General features: G+C 37.6%; 1 protein-coding gene and 1 pseudogene across 9 annotated transcripts in view; both read left to right on the top strand.

Moving 5' to 3' along the window:
* Positions 1 to 629: 629 nt before the first annotated feature.
* Positions 630 to 2,027, top strand: LOC105869846 (cytoplasmic 60S subunit biogenesis factor ZNF622 pseudogene; annotated as a pseudogene).
* Positions 2,028 to 10,592: 8,565 nt separating this feature from the next.
* PDE4DIP (phosphodiesterase 4D interacting protein) overlaps positions 10,593 to 20,483 on the top strand; it is a 206,049-nt gene continuing 196,158 nt past the window's right edge. For 5 of the 9 annotated variants that reach the window (XM_076000038.1, XM_076000039.1, XM_076000035.1 and 2 more), the window contains exon 1: positions 10,594 to 10,942. In XM_076000038.1, coding sequence (XP_075856153.1) covers positions 10,710 to 10,942 — 233 coding nt within the window. In that variant the 5' untranslated portion in view covers positions 10,594 to 10,709. Of the gene's footprint in view, positions 10,943 to 20,483 lie in introns of all 9 variants that reach the window. The other 4 variants (XM_076000037.1, XM_076000028.1, XM_076000029.1 and 1 more) reach the window with 1 other exon arrangement.

The following is a 20,483-nucleotide window of genomic DNA, read 5'->3' as shown; positions in this document are numbered from 1 at the left end:
TGTTTACATTTGTCTCAAATGGAATTTTCTGGAGGTTTTGGTTTTTTATGGGGGATACTTAGGAGTACACAGATTTTCCTTTAAAATACGGGGATCCAATCACAAATGAAAGGACGGACACAACCTACAGGAATAAAAAGTATTATAGAGGAATACTATGAACCATTGTATGCCAACAAAAATTAGATGAAATGGACAATTGTATGCCAACAAAAACTAGATGAAATGGACAAATTCCAAGAAATGCACAAGCTATCTAAATTGATTCAAGAAGAAAATCTGAATAGACCTATAATAAGTAAAGCTATTAAATTAGTAATAATGCACCTACCAATGCATTCTATGAGGCCAGTGCCAATGCATTACTCTGATACCAAGACCTGACAAAGACTTCAAGAAATGAAAATGACCAACAGGCCAATATACTTATAGATACAAAAATCCTCAACAAAGTAATAGCAAACTTTATCTGGCAACAAATGAAAAGGAGTATAGAGTGAGAATCGGGAAGTCCGCATAATGTGGCTCCTGTGGCCGCTGAGGTGAGTTAAAGTGTGAAGGTCTTGTGTGGACAAGGCGCTGACCATCAGAGGTTCTTGGCAAGGTCTCCTCTTATTTCTCGCCTGGTGATGGCGACGCACACTTGCAAAACTTGCCCGTGGCATTTTGTGTCCTGGAGATGCAGCAGGCCCACCGCGAGACTGGAATCGCTACAACCTGTGGTGAAAAGTGGCCCTGGTCACCGCCAAAGGCTTCCAGGAGCAAGAGCAGGGGCAGTGCGCCGAGGTGGAGCAGGAGACCAAGGGCTCGGCTACCCACTGCACCGTTTGCAATAAGAAGTTTGCCTCTTTCAATGCCTATGAAAACCACCTGAAGTCCTGGCGGCACATTGATCTTGAAAAGAAGGTCGTGCAGGCTGTGAATCGGAAAGTGGAGATGATGAATGAAAAGAACTTGGAGAAAATACTGGGCGTGGACAGTGTGGACAAGGATCCTATGAATGCGGCCTTCCAACAGGCCACTGAGGCTCAGCCGTCTGTCTTTGGCGCCCACAGAGAAGTCTAGGAGTTCCGAGGCTGTGGCTGCTGGTGGCTGTGTGACTCACTACCGAGACCCGACCAAGAAACCGCCCCGACTTCAGTGGTTTGAACAGCAGGCAAAAAAGTTGGCTAAGCAGCAGTAGGAGGACAGTGAGGAGGAGGAGGACTTGGAAGGAGACCACTGGGAAGATATTGATTCTGATGAAGAATTGGAATGTGAGGATACTGAAGCAATTGGATGGGGTGGAGGAGCAGGAGAAGGCAGAGGAGGAAGAGGCTGGAGAAAGTCCACCCCTTGGTGCCATCCCTGTAACAGACTGCTTATTTTGTCTCCATCATTCAAGCTTACTCACGTAGAATGTGGCTCATATGACAAAAGTCCACAGCTTCTCTATTCCTGATATAGAATATCTTTCAGATCTTAAAGGACTAGTTAAATATTCATACTTACTTGGTGTTGGGAAGATTTGCTCATGGTGCAATGAGAAAGGGAAATCCTTTTACTCCACAGAGGCTGTGCAGGCACATATAGATGACAAAAGCCACTGTAAGCTCTTCGCAGATGGTGATGCTGCTTTGGAATTTGCAGATTTCTAGATTTTAGGAGTAGCTACCCAGATCCCAGGGAAGGGGAGTATGCCAATGAGTCTGAGGAGTTGCCCTCAGAAAAGAACATGGAATATGATGATGAAACCATGGAGCCGATCCTGTCTTCTGGTGCCAGAGCGGGTCGTCTATCCTTGATGAGGTACTCCAAACAGTGATTTGGCTTGTCAAGAGCTGTGGCAGTTGCTAAAAATCAGCAGGCCATGGGCTGTGTACTTCAACAGTACAGAGCCCTGGCATGGGCTGGCAGCACAGGAGTGGCTCTTACGTGGGAGCAAGATGTGAATATGTTCAAAGGATGAAATCAGAGTGGATGCTGAAGACAGGAAGAAGAATAATGCCACCAAGCAGATGCACTGTAGGGTCCAAGTGAGATTCTAAGAATCCGCAGCATTGAGTGATCAATCTCCTATTCAAGTTTCCTCCTTGTCTGAGGACCAGAGAAAGCCAGATTGTATGATGGGCCCTTTTGCTGCTACTTCATTTGTTCTGACCTAATAATAAAAGTCAGAATCATTTTAAAAAAAAAAAAAAGAACTATACCTCATGACAAAGTGGGATTTATCCTGGGAATGCAAGGTTGGTTCAAAATATAAAAATCAAGGAATGTAATATGCCATATTAATAGAAAAAAGGATATAGCCCCCATCATCATCTCAATAAACTCAGGAAAAGCATTTGAGAAAATTTATCATCTTTTCCTGTTAGAAACTAACAAACTGTACACAATCTTGTGTGCATAAAATTCTAAGGAATTCACAAAAAATTAGAATACATGAATTCATAAAAGTTGTAGGATAAAATATCAATATACAAAAAATCAACTGCATTTTTATGTGCTAGAAATGAACAATTCAAAATGAAATTGACAGCACAATTCCATTTACAATAGTATCAAAATAAATAAATATTTAGGAATAAATCTAACAAAAGAAGTATACACTAAAAACTATAAAACATTGTTGAAAATAAGTTTAAAAGATTTAATAAATGGAAATATATCCCATGTTCATGAATTGGAAGACTGTATAGGGTTAAAATGGCAATATTACCCAAACTGATTTACAAAGTCATTACAATCTCTATCAAAATCCCAAGCGGCTTTTTTTTTTTGCAGAAATTGGCAGGTGGCTCCTAAAATTTGTATTGAAATGCAAAGAACCCAGAATAACCCAAACAATTTTGAAAAAGGAGAAAGTTGAAAGACTCATACTTCCTTATTTCAGAACTTAATACAAGCAAAGTAATCAAGACAGTGTGGTACCATAATAAGGTAGACATATAGGTCAATGGGATATAATTGAGAGTCCAGAAGTAAACACATCATTATGGTCAACTTATTTTTGAAAAGGAGGTAAAGAAGAGTATTTTCTTCAAGTGATGTTGTGACAACTGGATATTCATATGCAAAATAGTGATGATGGCCCCCTACCTCACACCATGTATAAATATTATCTCAAAATGGATCATCAACCTATGAGCTAAAACTATATATCTCTTAGAATAAAACACAGGAATAAATCCTTATGACCTTAGGTCCAACAATAGTTCTTAGATGTGACATCAAAAGCATAAGCTGCAAAAGAAAAAAATAAAGTAGGTTTTATCGAAATTAAAACATTTTTTTGCTTTAAAGACACCATCAAAAAGGTGAAAAGACAACCCACAAAATGGCGAAAAAATTTACAAATCATATATCAGGTAAGGAAATTGCATTCAGAATATATAAGAAAAGCTCTTACAACCCAATAATAACAAAAGAATAAACAACCTAATTGAGCAATGGGTGATGAATTTGAACAGATATTTCTGCAAATATATACACATAGCCAATAAGTACAGGACAAGATACTCAACATCATTATTTGTTAGGGAAATGAACATCAAAACCACAATGGAATGTCACTTCATACCCCATAGGATAGCTATAATGAAGAAGACACATAATAACAAATGGTGAGAATATAGAAGAACTGGAACTCTCATGCCCTGTTGGTAAGAATGTAAAAATCATGCAGCTGCTTTTATTTTTTTATTTTTATTTATTTATTTTTTTTCAGCCCTGGTAAGTTTGCACATGCAGCTGCTTTTGAAAACGGTTTGGTAGTTCCTCAAAAAATTAAACATAGAGTTGCCATATAATCCAGCAATTCCACTCCTAGGCGTGTACCAAAAGTAATTGAAAACATATGTCCACACAAAAATGTGTATATGAGTGTTCATATGAGCATTATTCACAGTAGCAAAAAAAAAAAAAAAAAAAAATGCCAAACAAACCAACAAAAAATCCCCAAAACCTCAAATGTCCATCAACTGACAAATAGGTAAACAAAATGTGATATTTCCATACAATGTAATGTAATTTGAGCAATAAAAAAAAGAATGAAATACTGGCACTGGCTGCACAGTGGGTGAATTTCAAAAATGTTATACTGAGTGAAAAAAAGCCAGACAGAAAAGCCTACATATTGTATGATTCTATTTATATGAAATATACAAAATAGGTAAATATATAAATATGGAAAGTAGATTAGGGGTTGTCAGAGACTGGAAGGAGGAAGAGCAGATGGGGGAAATGAAAATGGTAAGTGGCTGATAGTAAATATGGAATTTCTTTTGGGGGTGATAAAAATGTTCTGAAATTAAATAGTGATGATGATTGCACAACTCTGTGAATATACTAAAAAAACAGTGATGAAAGAAATAAAAAAAAAACCTAAATAAATGAAGAACTATTCCATATTCATGGACAGGAACACTCAATATTGTCAAGATGTCAGTTCTTCCCAACTCAATCCGCAGATTCTATACTATCCCAATAAAAATTCCACCAAAATTATAAATTTTGACAAACTGGTTCTAAAGTTTATATGGAGAGGCAAAAGATTCAAAATAGCTAACACAATATTGAAGAAGAAAAAAGTTGGAGGATTAATACTACCTGAGTAAACAAGACAGCATGACATTGGCAAAAGAATAGATATACAGACCAATAGAACAAAACAGACAATGCAGAAATAGACCCACATAAATATAGTCAACAGACATCTCAACAGAGAAGATATGCAAATAACAAATAAGCATATGAAAGATGCTCAAAATCATAAGCCATTAGGGTATTGCAAATTAAAACAACAATGGGATACTATTACACACCAATAGAAAGGTTAAAATCCAAAACACTTAACAACAACTCCTGGCAAGGATGTGGAGCAACAGGAACTCTCATTCATTGTTGGTGGGAATGCAAAACAGTACAGCCACTTTGGAAGACAGGCATTTCTTACAAAACTAAACATATTCTTACCTTACAATACAGCAATTATGCTTCTTGATATTTACCCAAAAGAGCTGAGAACTTATATCCACACAGAAACCTGCACACAAATGTTTATAGCAACTTTTTTCATAACTGCCAAAACGTGGAAACAACCAAGATGTCCTACAGTACCTGAATGAAAATGAAACTGTGATACATTCACACAATGGAATATTATTCAACCCTAAAAAGAAATGAGCTATCGAGCTACGAAAAGACATGGAGGAATCTTAAATACATATTACTAAGTGAAAGATGGCAATATGAAAAGGCTACATATTGTAAGATTCTAACTACATGACACTATGGAATAGGCAAAAACTATGGAAATAGTAAAAGATCAGTGGTTGCCAGGGGGTGGGAAGAGGGAAGGATGAATAGGTGGAGCACAGAGGATTTTTAGAGCAGTGAAATTCTGAATGACACTATTATTGTGGATACATGCCATTATGTGTTCATCAAAATCCAATACACTGGTTTCTCTTCAGCTTGTATAAATCTCTCACTTTTTACATTTCTCAAAACCCATAGCACATACAACACCAAGAGTGAACCCTAATGTAAACTGTGAACCTTGGCTGATGATGATGCATCAATGTAGGTTCATCAGTTGTAACAAATGTGCCAATCTGGTATGGGATTTTGATAGTGGGGGTGTCTGTATGGGTCTTGGGGGTGAGAGGTATGTGGGAGATCTCTCTGCCATTTACTCAGCTTTGCTGTGAACCTAAAACTGTTCTAAAAAATAGAGCCTAGTTTTTAAAATGTCAATTTCAAGGTCTTGGAGCTTAACCAAATAAAATGATATTATCGTAACCCAACGCAATACTTGGAACAATTCAGACCCATATAATTGTTTCCAAACATTATGTTAATAGCAGAAACTCAGTGTCACGGATAGAGAAAGAGGAGGGAACCTTCCAGTGTCACTCTATTGGAGCTGGCAGCCATTCTATGCCAGTTATCTGAGCCTATCATCAGTAAGCATAAGGTCAATTGAGAGGAATATTTCCCATGAAGAGGTTAATTATGGTACTGTGTTTAATTATGGCACTGTGTTGGGTAGAAGTGGAAATCACCTACACAAGTCATCTCCTCTTTCAACAAACGACACTTGAGCTGTTGCTACGTTGTTATAAAATGTAGAAATTTACAAGTTGGCAGTTTCAGTTTCCAGTTACTATGGCTTAATGAGCTTATTGGTTTTGACTTCCCACCAGCATAATCAAAACCTATTAATTTCCATTTCCCTTTTGAATCCCTCTTTTCCTCTTGTACTCGAGGGCTGATTTGAGTGTGGGCTTTGTTTAGTACATAATTTTCACACTCTCCTCTGTGTGGACATTTCGAGCTCTTGCCACAGTGACTCATGCCACTGTTTAGTGTTATGTTAATAGAACTGCTTAGGTCTATGAAACCTGCCTTATAGTCAAAATTTCTTCCTTTGTTTTAACTTAAGATTTGTCTTCAGCAGTTTTATGAATTGAAACTACTTCTAATATTTCTGAGAGATATTGGTCTTTTGTTCTACTTGGGGTTTGCTGAATTTCTAGAATCTGAAAAATCTATGTCTTTTATCAGTTTTAAAAATTCTTGGTTGTTATCTCCAAATAGTCCTTCTACCCTATTCTTTCTCTCCTCTCTTTCAGGGACTACAACTACACATATATTAGATCTTTTAACTGTATTTTGCAGTTCTGTTGTGTTCTTTTCTTCTTTCTCTGTCCTTCAGTTTGTAAACTTTCTATTGACCTATCTTCCAGTTCAGTAATACTAACTTCTGTCAGACTGCTGCTGTTAAGCAAACCCAAAGGGTCATTTCCAGTTATTGTAATTTTTAGTTTTAAAATGTCCATCTGATTTTTTCCATAAATTCCAATTCTATACTGAAATAAATTACTCATGTTTTTATTTTTGTCCATTTTTACTCTATTTTCTTAAACCTATTAATCATGGTTATCTAAAGTTCCTGTCGATTCTAGTATCTAGCTCATTTCTATTAATATTTTTTCTCTTAGTTTATAGTCATTTGGATTTTATTTTTAGCATGGTTCATAATTTTATATTGGATCCTGGACATTATGTTTGAAAAAACTACAGAGATTCTAGATAATGTTACCTACTTTTAAAGAGTTAAGTTTTTTTTCTGGAAGGTAGAAAAAAATACAGCAGATCACTTTGATCCTGTAAACGCTTGATTTTAAGCTTTTTAAAGGTCTATCCTATTTCAATATTGTATTGTCCTTATTCCAAGGTGTGGTACAGTCTCAACCAAAGGCCCTGAGTATCTCTGTACCTTATCAATGCTTGAAGTCTAACTTCCATTGGATGCCAAAAAATCTTTACCTAGTTTATTAAACTCTAAGCTTCTGTTTTCTGGTGAGTTTTTTGGCATCTTATTTGTGTATGCTAAGTTTGGGAACTTAGCTCACTGTTTCGATGGAAATTTGTACCTAGATTTTGATAGTCTTCTCTGCAATTCTTCCCTCTTTGGGAGTTTGCCCTCAATCCCAGGCACATTGGTAGCCCTGAAATTTGACTTGTTTACTTCTTAGCCCAGAAACAGTTCTGTCTTTTACTTGGCCTTTATTCTGTTTCACCTAGTTTTGAAAATTCCCTCAGGTGAAATATTCCAGGATGAACACTGAATTCACCTCATATGCTTTCTTTCTCTCCAGGATCACAGATTTAAGCTCTGCCTGCTTTAGTTACTCTTCATTGCCTCCAAAGAGTTATAGATATAAATTTAGATAGATAAATGCTCCTAGACTTATGATAGGGTGATATCCCAATAAACCCATTGTAAGTTGAAAATATTGTAAATCAGAATATGCATTTAATACACCTAAGCTATTGAACACCATAGTTTAGTGTAGCCTGCCTTAAATGTGCTCAGAACACTTACATTAGCCTACAGTTGGGGAAAATCATCTAACACAAAGCCTTTTTTTAAATAATAAAGTGTTGATTATGTGATTTATTGAACACTTTACCAAAAGAAAAAAATAAAATGTTTGTATGGGTACTCAAAGTACAGTTTCTGCTGAATGCGTATCACTTTTGCACCACCATAAAGCTGAAAAATTTTAAGTTGAATGATTGTAAGTTGGGGACCATCTGTGTATGTGTGTGTATGTTTGTGTATATATATATGTGTGTATATATATGTATATGGAGGGAGAGAGAGAGAGAGAGAGAGAGAGAGAGAGAGAGAGAGAGAGAGAGAGAGAGCCATGCATTGCTTTATGATAGGGATATATTCTATAAGGGAGAAATGCATTATTAGGTGACTTTGTTGTGTTAACACCATCGTGTACTTACGCAGACCTAGATGGTATTGCCTACTACACACCTAGGCTATGTGATATAGCCTATTGCTTCTAGGCTACAAATCTGCACAGCATGTTACTGTACTGAATACTATAGGCAATTGTAACACAATGGTAAGTATTGTATATCTAAACATAGAAAAGGTACAGTAAAAATACAGTCTTATTATCACAGGGTACCAAAAGTGGTATATGCAGTCTGTCCTTGATCATAATGTTATGCAGCACATGACTACATAACATGTCCTGTATATATGTGTAAACATTATATGTAAACTTATATAAATATATAAACATGTAAATATTTATATGTATATTTTCCCACTTTCCCCCCTACAGTGGGAGGGTTAGTTGATACATCCTACTCCATCTTGGCTGGAGTTACAAGTCTCAGTGCTTAGCTTTTGGGTTTGCAGTAATTTTACTCAACTGTTTATCTGCCTCAACTACAAAATATATTAATAGTATATTCTCTTTAAATTTTGGAGTTTGATTTCTTTTCATCTGTGTATTAGATAAAATCTACACCTGTGTGTAGGTGAAACCAATGTCTGAGTCTCTGCAATCTAAGGGCATGATTAAAACTTAAATAATTTATAAATCTAGAGTCATGTATTGGGGATTCCTCTTCAGCCTGAGTGTGGATAAACCACACAAATCCCAAGAGTTTAGCTCTACCACTCAGGGCAATTGTGTATAGTTGTGCAGGCTTCAGAGGGTGCCATTTGTACAGATTAAGTGGAATGATACCCTTTGGAGTTGGGCAACATAATGGCTGTGATGCCACCATTCTTTTTGTCCTTAGAACTAAATTCCTTTGGGGGAAAAAAAAAAACTACTTAGGGCAACTGATCTGGCATTGTCTACCTATGCCTGATATGAAATTCACCAGGACATTTAGGAGAACAGCTTTAATTAAGCAATAAGATTAGGAGCCTGATTGCAGAAAATTTGGAGGTAAAGAATGACTGGGAAGTCAGAAAGTGTAGCTATCAGATGACTACAATTGGATATGAAAAGAAGTGAGAGATATGGTGGTTTATAGAAAAGGAAAAACTTTGTTTTAGTGATGAGGAGATTTAAGCATGATTAAGGGTTGGGGATGAAGCGATTGGAGAAGGAGAGGTAGAAGATACAAAAAGAAGAAGAGATGATTAATAATTTCTTGGTAGAGGTGATAAGAGAAAGAGCCCTTTCTTTCTCTTATAAGATAGATTGGGAAAAGATAAGAAGAGGTAAAGATACAGATTAAGTTAGGAGGTTTGAAAGAATGATGATATACCTGAAAATTTCATTTTCTGGAGGCTGCTGGAATCATGATGGGAAAGACCACTTAAAGATATAGTAAAGATATGGAATTAATGACAGGATGTGATAAATGAGTGAGAGAAATAAGTCTCTGACAACTTCCAAGCTTGGGGCTTGGGCAGCTGGATGGGTGATATGCTGGGGTTAAAAAACAAAGGACTAGGATGAGTTAGTATGAATTTAGCTTTGTTCACTTTCAGTCAATCAACAATAATGGCTACTGCCTATGAACCTTGAAATCCTCAGTACCCAAGTGCAAAGATAAAACTCTCCGCCTTGCAGGCCTTGTGCTGTGTGAAATGTTAGCAGAAGCATTCTGCTTTGCTGGATGGAGAACTAGTCTCCCTGTTCTTCAAGAACATATGTAGGATATGAGAAATGGGTTTTCAGAATGAACATTTAGTGGAGGATTTATTTGAATATTTTTTAAAAATGAAACACTTTCTTGACTTGATGGTGGATACCAAGGTAGATATACTTTACTATGCATTCTTCATGAAAAACGGCAACCAGAAAGTCTCAGTTGAAAGAAAAATTCAGGTTGTTTAGGAGAAAGTTTTCACAATAACCAAAGAGAAAATTGAAAAGAAGGGAAGATTTTAACAGAGAGAAAGAGGGGAAAGGGGAAAGAGGCTAGCCACCGTCCTAGAGCAGTGATTCTGAGGAAATAATAATAGAGGGAAAACTGGATAAACTATAAAAGGGTGACTGATTTGGGGGGAGAAGGAGGACGAACCCAGTAAAATACTACGAGGTTGAGAAAAGGAGAATCGTATTTGAGGTTAGAAATAGGGGCAGGTGACCTTGGCATGGAGAGAAGGGAAAAACAGAGTGGGGTCTGGAAATGAAAAGCTCTCCGGGTTGCGACAGTGGGTGGGGAGAGAACGGAGGGATGAAAGACGATGAAGGGCGCGTCGGGTGTTTCATGCAGAGGGACCACAGCGATCTGGGCGGAGCGGGCGGCAGAGGCAGCCGCGGCGGAGGCCGGTCCGCCCAGCTCTCCGGCACAGCCGCAGCTGGAGGGGATGCGCGCTAGCAGTCGGGAAGCTTGTAGGAAAACGAAGCAGGGATCGCAATCGAACTGGGTGGCCAGGCCCGGGGAAATCCATGAAGAGGACCGACAGCGAGTCCTGCTGCCGCCGCCAATGCCACTTCGGCTGCTGCTGTCGCGCATCTCGCCGGGCTCACCACGCGCCGTACTGGCCCGGGGACGGGGCGCGAGCCCCACAGTCCCCACGGCAGCCCCCGGGCCGGGAGAGACGGCGCCCAGAGCTGGCCGGGAGCTGGGCGGCGGCGGCCGAGGAGGAAGAAGCAGCCGCGGTGGCCGCACCCTGGGTGAGGTGAGTGCACGGCCAGCTCCTGCAGCTGGAGCCCTGCGGGCTGCGGACCGCGCCGGGGGCAGGAGAACCGCGCGGAGGGCTGGGTCCCGGGGGCCGGAGACGCGGACGCCTTGGGAGGGGTTGGCGCCGAGTGACAATTACTTGGAGAAGGTTGGAGCGCAAGGGAGATGATGGGGCTCATGGCGGGGGCGGGACGAGGAGGAACAGGGGTGAGTTGCTTAGAAATAAAAGCGTGGCACTGGATGGTACCGGGCTGAAGCTTGGGCAAGCTGGTCTCAATCCCAAGGTCTTTGCTTGATGTGTAGATGTCTGCTGTGTTGGTAGAGGTGAGGTTGAAGGCTGTGCCTGCTGGGTTGAGCCAAAGGAGAGACGAACACATGACTCAGAAGGCCATGCCAGGAGGAAACGTTTGGAATAGTCAGGGAAGATAAAGGATCAGAAATGCGCGCGGGTGAAAGAGCACGCACGCAGGGACTTCTCTTACGTCTCTTCTATTTTGGATATTTATCTTAGATACAGACAGCGGGGTGGGGTTGGTGATGATTCTTTCTAGGCTACCTCTTGCCTGCAGAGCTGGAGCCTTGCCTGTTAGCTGGATGAAGCCGTGTAGGACAAGCTCCACCTAAACTCAGTTCCTTTCTTTGCTTTGGCCAGAAAGGCCGGACAGATAAGGCCCAATTTTCCTCATGTAGCAGCAGCAAGATGAAAATCTGTCACACGTAAAATTTTCTGGAGAAGAGACAGATGGTGCTGCAGACTTTTATGAAATAAGCATGTCCTTATCAAAGCATGTTTAGCTTTTTTATTTCATGGGAAGCCAGTACTCATAAATCAAACCACAAGGCAATAGTGATTTCAGTTTCTAAGCTGCCATTAACTAAGTGGGATCTTTAAAAAGTTACTTTATTTCTCCAGATCTCAGTTTCCTAAGCACAGAATTGGAATTTGGACCAAATGAGTACTAATTATAGAGCTAAATAGTCAGTGGATTTGTATTCCGTATTTAGGTTTCTGCTATATTTGTGAACTAGAAAACTTAGCCTATTCACAGACACTTAATTGTATTTTTTCATAACAATATCCACTGTTTATATCAGAAAACAGAGTCAAAGACATTCAGATAACACTGCTTAAAGGAATCACATTTCTATTAAGAAATACATATTAAATTATTGCTCTTAAGTAGGAATTAATCAAGAAGTATTCATTATTCTATTTTTTATGAAGTGAAATTTTTATTACTTTATAAAATTACTTTTTAAAAATGTGTATCTATGGGATGTTGAATATTTTTCATAGACTACTTTGGAATTTTTTTAAAGCTTGGAACAAAAAATTTAAACTGAACATATATTTATAATTTCAAGGCTTCTTAACGACTTTACATACACTAGGTAAATTCTTTTTATCTGGAAAGAACTGTTAATACTGAAAAATTTTAAATGGATCATGACTCTTTATCATAAAGGTATGGTTTTTCTCACTGTCTTTGGTAACAAAGAGTTTATAGGACTAGAATTTGATTCTCTAAATTGTGATTTAATTGTGGAAATAGATAGCAAACATTCGTGATTTCCTTAACAGTTAGTTATTCACCTGACCAACTACATCTACATTCATCTTAGTAATGATAAATCTTGAAATGTTTTTAAGCATTTCAGGAATCCCAAATGAAACTGTTTCAGGAACTTCACTGAAATTGGTGCTACTCTGATCTTCATTTAAAAATCAATTCTCCAGGAATGTGTAGCATACTTTAAAAAATATAGCTACATTAGCTAGAAGCTTAATGAGTAGTATAGTGTTAGTGGCTTGTACTGGGGAAGTGGTACCTTTGGTATAATTTCTAACTCCCAATCAACTAAAAACATATGAGAGATCAAATCAGCACATTATCCAAATTCAATTTAATTCAGTGTTGTTTATTGAGCAATGATGGTGGGGGCCAGTACAAAACCGGTTACAAACTCAGGTAGCTCAGACTCTACAGTCCCAAACTATACTCATGTAACTACAGTACAGAGTAAGTGCTACAACAGAAAGATGAATGGTGAGAATAAAAATTAATTAATTAATTAATTAAAGGATCTCTTTAGGGAAAGCAGGCTGACTATGCCCCAAAAGGCCATACAAGGTGGCATTATTTTGGAAAGTATGTCAAAATCTGGTCTTTAACTTGTTGAGTCTGTTTCTTAAACTGATAAATCCACAGGACTACTATATAAACCCAGAGTGGCAAATTACTCATTTATAATGAAACTTTTAACATCTTAGGAGACTGGACTCTTGTTCATTATTCCAGTGAGGTCTTTCTTGGCATACTTGCCACATTTAGGAGCCAAATCACAACCAGAGGTTGTTTGCGAAACTTGAATTTAGAGCAAGAGGAATTAATCAGTGTTTTCTAAATTTTTAAAAATTTGCTAGCTTCAAACAGAGTATTGAAGGACACAAATGCATTCTTTCTTCCCTGGCCAATAAGCGTCCACTGATGATCAACTTTCTTTCTTAAGTACAACTTTTTTCCTATTTCTGATATGCTAATATTTTCAATCAGGTTATAGTCTAGTTTGGGGATCATTGTGTTTGTTTCAGTTTGAACATTTCTTCTCTGGATCAGTTTGTCTTCATTGTAAAGTTTAAATTCCAAATGGCCAGCTCATTTTCCTTAGGTAAAATTCATGATTAGGTAGTGGAGTGGACCTTGGAGATCTTATTACAACCCCTACATGCTGGCAATATGGGCCAGGTGGTTAGTGGCACCTGTATATGGTGCTAAGAGGCAGATGATCAGGGAGGGCTTCACCCGAAGATGAACTTTTGCCTGTCCTGATAACATAACAAAGCTAGGTTGAATGGGAAGGAAATTCTAGCAGAGGGACACAAGCAGATTTATGGCTCTGGGTGATCCTGTGCTGTGATAGAAATTTTCTCTGAGGATTTAATTCAAAGGTGATCCCCTTTCAAGTATATTCAGGGGTCCTCAAACTTTTTAAACAGGGGGCCAGTTCACTGTCCCTCAGACCATTGGAGGGCTGTTGGAAAGTGTGGTGCACATCCCACACCTGCACACTGTGGGCCCGGGAAAAGTCGACTGCTAAGCAGGACAGGCAGCAGTGGCAAAAACACCCAGCAGGCGGGATAGATGTCCACGGAGGGCCGCACGTGGCTCATGGGCGGCAGTGTGAGGACCCCTGAAACTATTTAAAAAAGAGAATCATTGAATTGTCAGATGATGGCCATCTGCTTCAATGTGTGCTTTTGAAGCCTAGCAGATGGCACATTCCATTTAGGTGGACATCCTGGAACCTGCAGGCAACTGTCAGGGGAGAATGATTTTAGAGAAGATTCAGTAAGTTTCTAACATCAAACTAGAGCTACTGTATTATGTCTATCTAGCCATCTCTTTGTTATCGTTTTATAGTTTTATTGAGATGTAATTGGCATACAATAAACCGGGCAAATTTAAAGTGTACAACTTGAAAACTTTTAACATATATATTATATATACCTGCAAAATCATCACCGCAATTAAGATGATGAAATTATCCATCATCCCAAAAAGTTTCTTTCTGCCCTTTTATGATTCCTCCCTCCTGCCCTCCTAATGCACAGGCAACTGCTGATCTGCTTTGTCACTATCTGAGAGTTTGCATTTTCTAGAATTTCATATAAATGGAATCACAAAATATGTACTCTTTATTTTTGTCTGGCTTCTTTCATTCAGCATAATTATTTTGAAATTTATTTGTGCTATTGTGAGAATCAATAGTTCATTTTCTTTTGTTGCTGAGTAGTATTCCATTGTATGGATGTGTCACACTTCATTTATTAATTCCTCAGTAGTTGAATTGTTTTCAGTTTTATGGCTATTACAAAGTTTCTATGAACATTTGTGAGCATATCTTTATGTATATATATGCTTTCATTTCTCTTGGGTAAATTTCTAGGAGTAGTACATCAGGCATGCTTTTTGAGAAACTGCCAAATTGTTTTCCAAGGGGTTGTACCTCTACATTCCTACTAGCAACATATGAAGGTTTCCATTTCTCCACATCCTTTCCAATACTTGTTACTGCCTCTCTTTTTTATTATAGACATTCTAATGGTATCTTACAATGGTTTTGATTTACATTTCCCTAATGGCTAATGATAGGCATTTTTTCATATGCTTGATTATTATCTATACATTTTTGGTATATGGATTTGAAACCATTTACCTATTTTTATTGAGTTGTTTGCTTCTTTATTGTCACATTTGGGGCTCTTTATATATCCTAAATACAGGTCTTTCTTATATATGTACTTTGCAAATATTTTCTCCCAATCTGTAGATTGTCTTTTCATTTTAGTAACAGTGTCTTTTGAAGACCAGAAATTTTAAAATTTTGCTGCAGTAAATAAACATTATCAAATTTTTCTTTTATGGGTTTTGTTTTGATGTCATATCTAAGAAATCACTGCTTAATCCAAGGTTGCAGAAATATTCTATTTTTTTGTAAGTTTTTTAGTTTTGCATGTTTACATTTAGGCCTGTGATCCATTTTGAGTTAACTTTTGTATGTGATACAAGTTATTGGTCAAGGTTTTTGTTTGGGTTTTTTTGGCACATAAATGTGCAGTTGTTCCAACACTGTTTGCTGAGAAAACTGTACTTTTTCCATTTAATTGCCTTGGCACCTATGCTGAAATTAAATGACCATATGCATGTATGTGTCTATATCTGGATTTTCTATTCTGTTCCACTGATTTTTTTTTCTTCAGACTAATACCCTACTGACTTGGTTATTATAGATTTATAAGTCTTAAAACAATGTAATCAAGTCCTCTAACTTTGCTCTTATTTAAAATTGTTTTCATTGTGCTAGGTTCTTTGTGTTTACATATACATTTTAGAATCCACTTTTCAATGTAGACAAAAATCCTGCTGGGTATTTGATTAGAGTTGCATTGAGTACATAGATCAATTTGTAGAGAATCAATATCTTAAAAATATTGGGTTTTTCTGATCTATGAATATGGTACATCATTGCATTTATTTAGGTTAGATGGTTTTGAACTGGGGACAATTATCAATCACAAGGGACATTTGACAGTATCTAGACACATTTTTTATTGTAATAATTGTGATTCAGGGTGAAAGTTAGACTGGCATGTAGCTAGAGGTCAGAGATGCTGATAAACATCCTACAATGCACAGAACAATTCCCACAACAAAGAATTATCCAACTCAAAATGTCAATAGTGCCAGGGTTGAGAAAACTTCATTTAGCTCTTCTTTAGTTTCTCTTCTGTGTTTTTAGTTAACAGGATTTGCACATCTTGTAACACATTTATCCCTAAATTCTTCATATTTTAAATCTATTATACATAGCATTGTCATTAAAATTTCAATTCTGATTTTTCATTGCTAGTTTATATTGATTTTTATATATCAATCATGTGTCTTATAGCCTTGCTAAATTGACTAGTTCTAGTAGCTTTTTCCCTAGTTTCCATAGGCTACTCTACATAATGATTATGTCATCTACAAAACACACACACACAAACCGTTTTCTTTCTTTCTTTCCAATCTGTGTGTCCCATTTATTTTTCTTGCTTTATTGCACTGGCTAGAACCTCTAATACAATGTTGAATAGAAAAAATGGGAGCAAACAACTTTGCCTTGTTCCTGATTCTAGGAGAAAGGCATTGAGTATAATGTTACCTGTAGGTTTTTCATAGATATCTTTTATTAGGTTAAGGAAATTCCCTTATATTCTTAATTTTCTAAGAGTTTTCATTAGGAATAGATGTTTAATTTTGCAACCAGGGAGAATAATATGTTATTTTTCTTTTTTATTCTGTTAATATGGTAAGTTACATTGATTGATTTAAGAATGTTAAAATTGATGTTGGGTTTTGGGGAAAAAATCCCACTTAGTCATGCTATATTATCCTTTTTATATATTGAGGATTAGATTGCTAAAATTTTGTCAAGAATATTTGTATCTGTGTTCATGACAGATATTAGCTTGTATTTTGCACTTGTAATGTCTTTTTCTGAATTTAGTATGAGGATAATGCTGGCCTCATAAAGTGAGTTTGGAAGTATTCCTCTTCTTAAAATTTTAAAGAGTTTATATAGAATTGGCACAATTTCTTCCTTAAATATCTCTTAAATTTCACTAGAAAAGATTTTTATTTTTGGGATAGGGTCTGGCTCTGCTGCCTAGGCTAGAATGCAGTGGCATCATCATAGCTCACTGAAACAGCAATTCTCCCACCTCAGCCTCCCAAGTAGCTGGGACTACAGGTGCACACCATCTGCAAACTACTACAACCTCTGTGGAAAATAATATGGAGATACCTCAAAGAGCTACAAATAAAACTACCATTTGATCCAGCAATCCCACTACTGGGTATCTACCCAAAAGAAAAAAAGACATTCTATAAAAAAGACATCTGCACTCAAATGTTTATAGCAGCACAATTCACAATTGAAAAGATGTGGAAACAATCCAAGTGCCCATCAATACATGAGTGGATTAACAAAATGTATATATGTATACCATAGAGTGCTACTCAGCCATTAAAAAAAATGATAAACTGTCTATTGTATTATCCTGGATGGAGCTGGAGCCCATTCTTCTAAGTGAAGTATCACAAGAATGGAGAAACAAACACTACATGTACTCACCATTACCTTGGTACTAATTGATCAACACTGATGTGCATATCTGGGAAGTAACATTCATAGGGTGTTGGGCAGGTGGGAGAAGGGGATGGGCAAATCCACATCTAACGGATGTGGTGCATGCTGTCTGGGGTATGGGGACCCTTGTCAGGCAGAGCAAAGGCAATTTATGTAACCAAAACATTTGTACCCCTGTAATACTCAGAAATAAAAAAAGTATATCTTTTTAGTATGTTATATGGTTTTTGATTAGATGTATCTTTCTGCTTTTATTTGACTTAGATGAATATTAAAATTTGTTTAAATTTCTTGAATATATACCTGTTAATATTGGAAGATGTCTTCTAGATGACAAAATAGCAAATGAGGGATTATTACAGACTTTTGTTTTGGTTTTTGGCTATAGGTACATCCTTTCTTCCTTTCTTTGGACAATAACCATACATTTCTTTTACAGACTTTTGTTTTGGTTTTTGGCTATAGGTACATCCTTTCCTCCTTTCTTTGGACAATAACCATACATTTCTTTTTGGAGAATTACTTTTTTGCCATTAATTATAGTCTTGCTCTAAAGTTTGGTTAAGGTACCCTGCCCTCCCTTAGCTAAATGATGCTCATGAGACTCATACTAGGATCACCTGACTATCTCTATGAACATTGAGTTTTCAGTAGAGTAATAGAAGAGTGAAACAAATGGTTGGAACAACTGGCCTTTTCTTGCTACCTGGATCTTTTTTTACTTCTCCTTTCCTGCCCTTCTAAGCTTGTTCTTTTAAGTCTTCAACTGCTCCTTTGATTCTGTGGGTTTCTCCTTCCAGTAAATCCTCTTTTAAAAAATTTCATATAGCCAGGGTTTGTTCACTGATTTCTCCAAAAAGTATGTGTGGAGTGTCAGGCACAATTCCAGTTGCTAAAATAAAATGAAGAAAAAGATTATCAGATAAAGGCTCTACCCTCACAAGCTTAAGTTTAATAATGTTGTAGTAGTATTGGTGAGGAAATAGAAAACAAGCAAGTAAACATATAAACTGATTTCTGATATTAATAAAGTTTATAAAGAAAATAAAATAAATTATTGGTTAGAGAGAGGCTGAAGCAAGTGGTGAGAGAACTGCAGTCACAGTTCTAAGGTCCTAAGACAGGCATAAGCTTAGTGTGTTTGATGAAAGGAAAGAAGACCAGAGCAGCTGAGGCATAATGAACAAGAGGAGAGTGGCAGGAGATCAGGGAGCAGAGGTGGACTGGAGCCAGGTCATGGGAACCTTGCAGGCCATGGTAAGCAGTTGATTTTATTGTAAGGACACTGGGAAGCCAAGGAAGGGCTTGAAGCAGGAATATGATATGATCTATAAAATGTTTAAAAATATTCATCTGCCATTGGAGAACAAACCTTAGGAGGCTAAGAGTGGGAGCAAGGGAGGCTGTTAGAAGGCTGTGGCAGTGAGTAGTACAGATATGAGATAATGGTGATTTATATCGTGGTGGTTGCAGTGGGACTGGTAGGAAGTGAATGGATTCAAAATATGTTTTGGAGGTGGAGCTAATGGGATTTGCTAGTGTATTGGACAAGGGGAATGAAGTGAAGAGAGGAAGTTTCACAGGCCTTTTTGCAAAAGGGTAATTCTCCCCCTTAGCCACAGGAATTAGTTCAGGTGTGGACACTTGACTCCAGTTAATCCAATCAGGATTCTTCAGGAGCCTGCTGGAAGAGACAACCTTTCTTCTAATGGATGTGAACCTGAGGGAGAATGTAGCCTGTGCCCGCAGCAGGTTACCTGGTTCCTTGAAGATCCTGAAGACAGAACCAACAAGGCAGATAACTGAGAGGTAAAGAGAGACAACTTCACTGTTGGAGTCTCTATATTAAGTTGTGCTTGAAACCTCTGGTTGAGGTTTTGTCCCCACTCATTATGGGGGTGGTGGTGGTCAGATGGCAGGACAAAGAAACAGAGGTCACTCCAATGGAGAGGACCCTGCATTATATAAAAAATATCTTCACAGGGGGCTGCATATAGTGACCAAATGGTGGTAATGCTCATGTGTGAGGGTGGTGGTTGCCATGGTGAAGGTATTCCCTCAGGACATGCCAACCTCTTCTTCAAGTTACCTGTGCTCTAATTTGCCAGAGCAGCCTCAGAAGTGTGGGTGATCCATGCTAGATCTCACAGGAATTCCAAACAGAATTCTAGAACTGTTTTACATTATGATCCCTGACATCCCATGGCAGTAGCGTTATCATTGTTATCACCATCACCACATTTATAATTTGCATTCTTAATATTTATTGGGTTCATGATACATGCTAGGCCCTATCATAAACATAAGCATAATCTCATTTAATACTCACTACAATTCTGTCGAAAGATTCTATTCTTAACATCCCCGTTTTCATAGAAGGGTTAAATAATTTGACAAGGTTACATAGTTATGATGTGGTGGAGGTTGTGTTTAATTGGTAGTGGTTAATTTTCTGTTTCATGTGAATTAGAGTAATTATTTTTGTCTATCTTGTATGTTCTTAAAATGTTTTCCTTTTCAATGACCCTAGGTTTGCTTTTCCTTAAAAAATAAATCAAAGCAAGACAAATAAAAACTATAAAACAAAAGCTTGATAGAGCTTGGACAAAAATGATCAGGTCTCCAAAATAGCATCACGAGTGTGAAAATGTCATCTGTTTTAAAATAATATGCTGCATGATTAAAATCTGACCTTGTCAGAATTTGCTTTCTTAATTTATGTGGCAAAATGCCTGAAGGTCAACACAGAGGAATGAAATAAATGCCTGAAGGTCAGCACTGAGGAATGAATGACCTGTTTAAAACAAAGGGAAGCAGGAGTGCCCGAATATGACCAAGAATCTATC

This window comes from Microcebus murinus, chromosome 2 (genome assembly GCF_040939455.1).
Source record: "Microcebus murinus isolate Inina chromosome 2, M.murinus_Inina_mat1.0, whole genome shotgun sequence".
Taxonomy (NCBI): Eukaryota; Metazoa; Chordata; class Mammalia; order Primates; family Cheirogaleidae; genus Microcebus; species Microcebus murinus.
The sequence above is the reverse complement of the archived record's forward strand: the minus strand, read 5'-3'. Positions and strand labels throughout refer to the sequence as shown.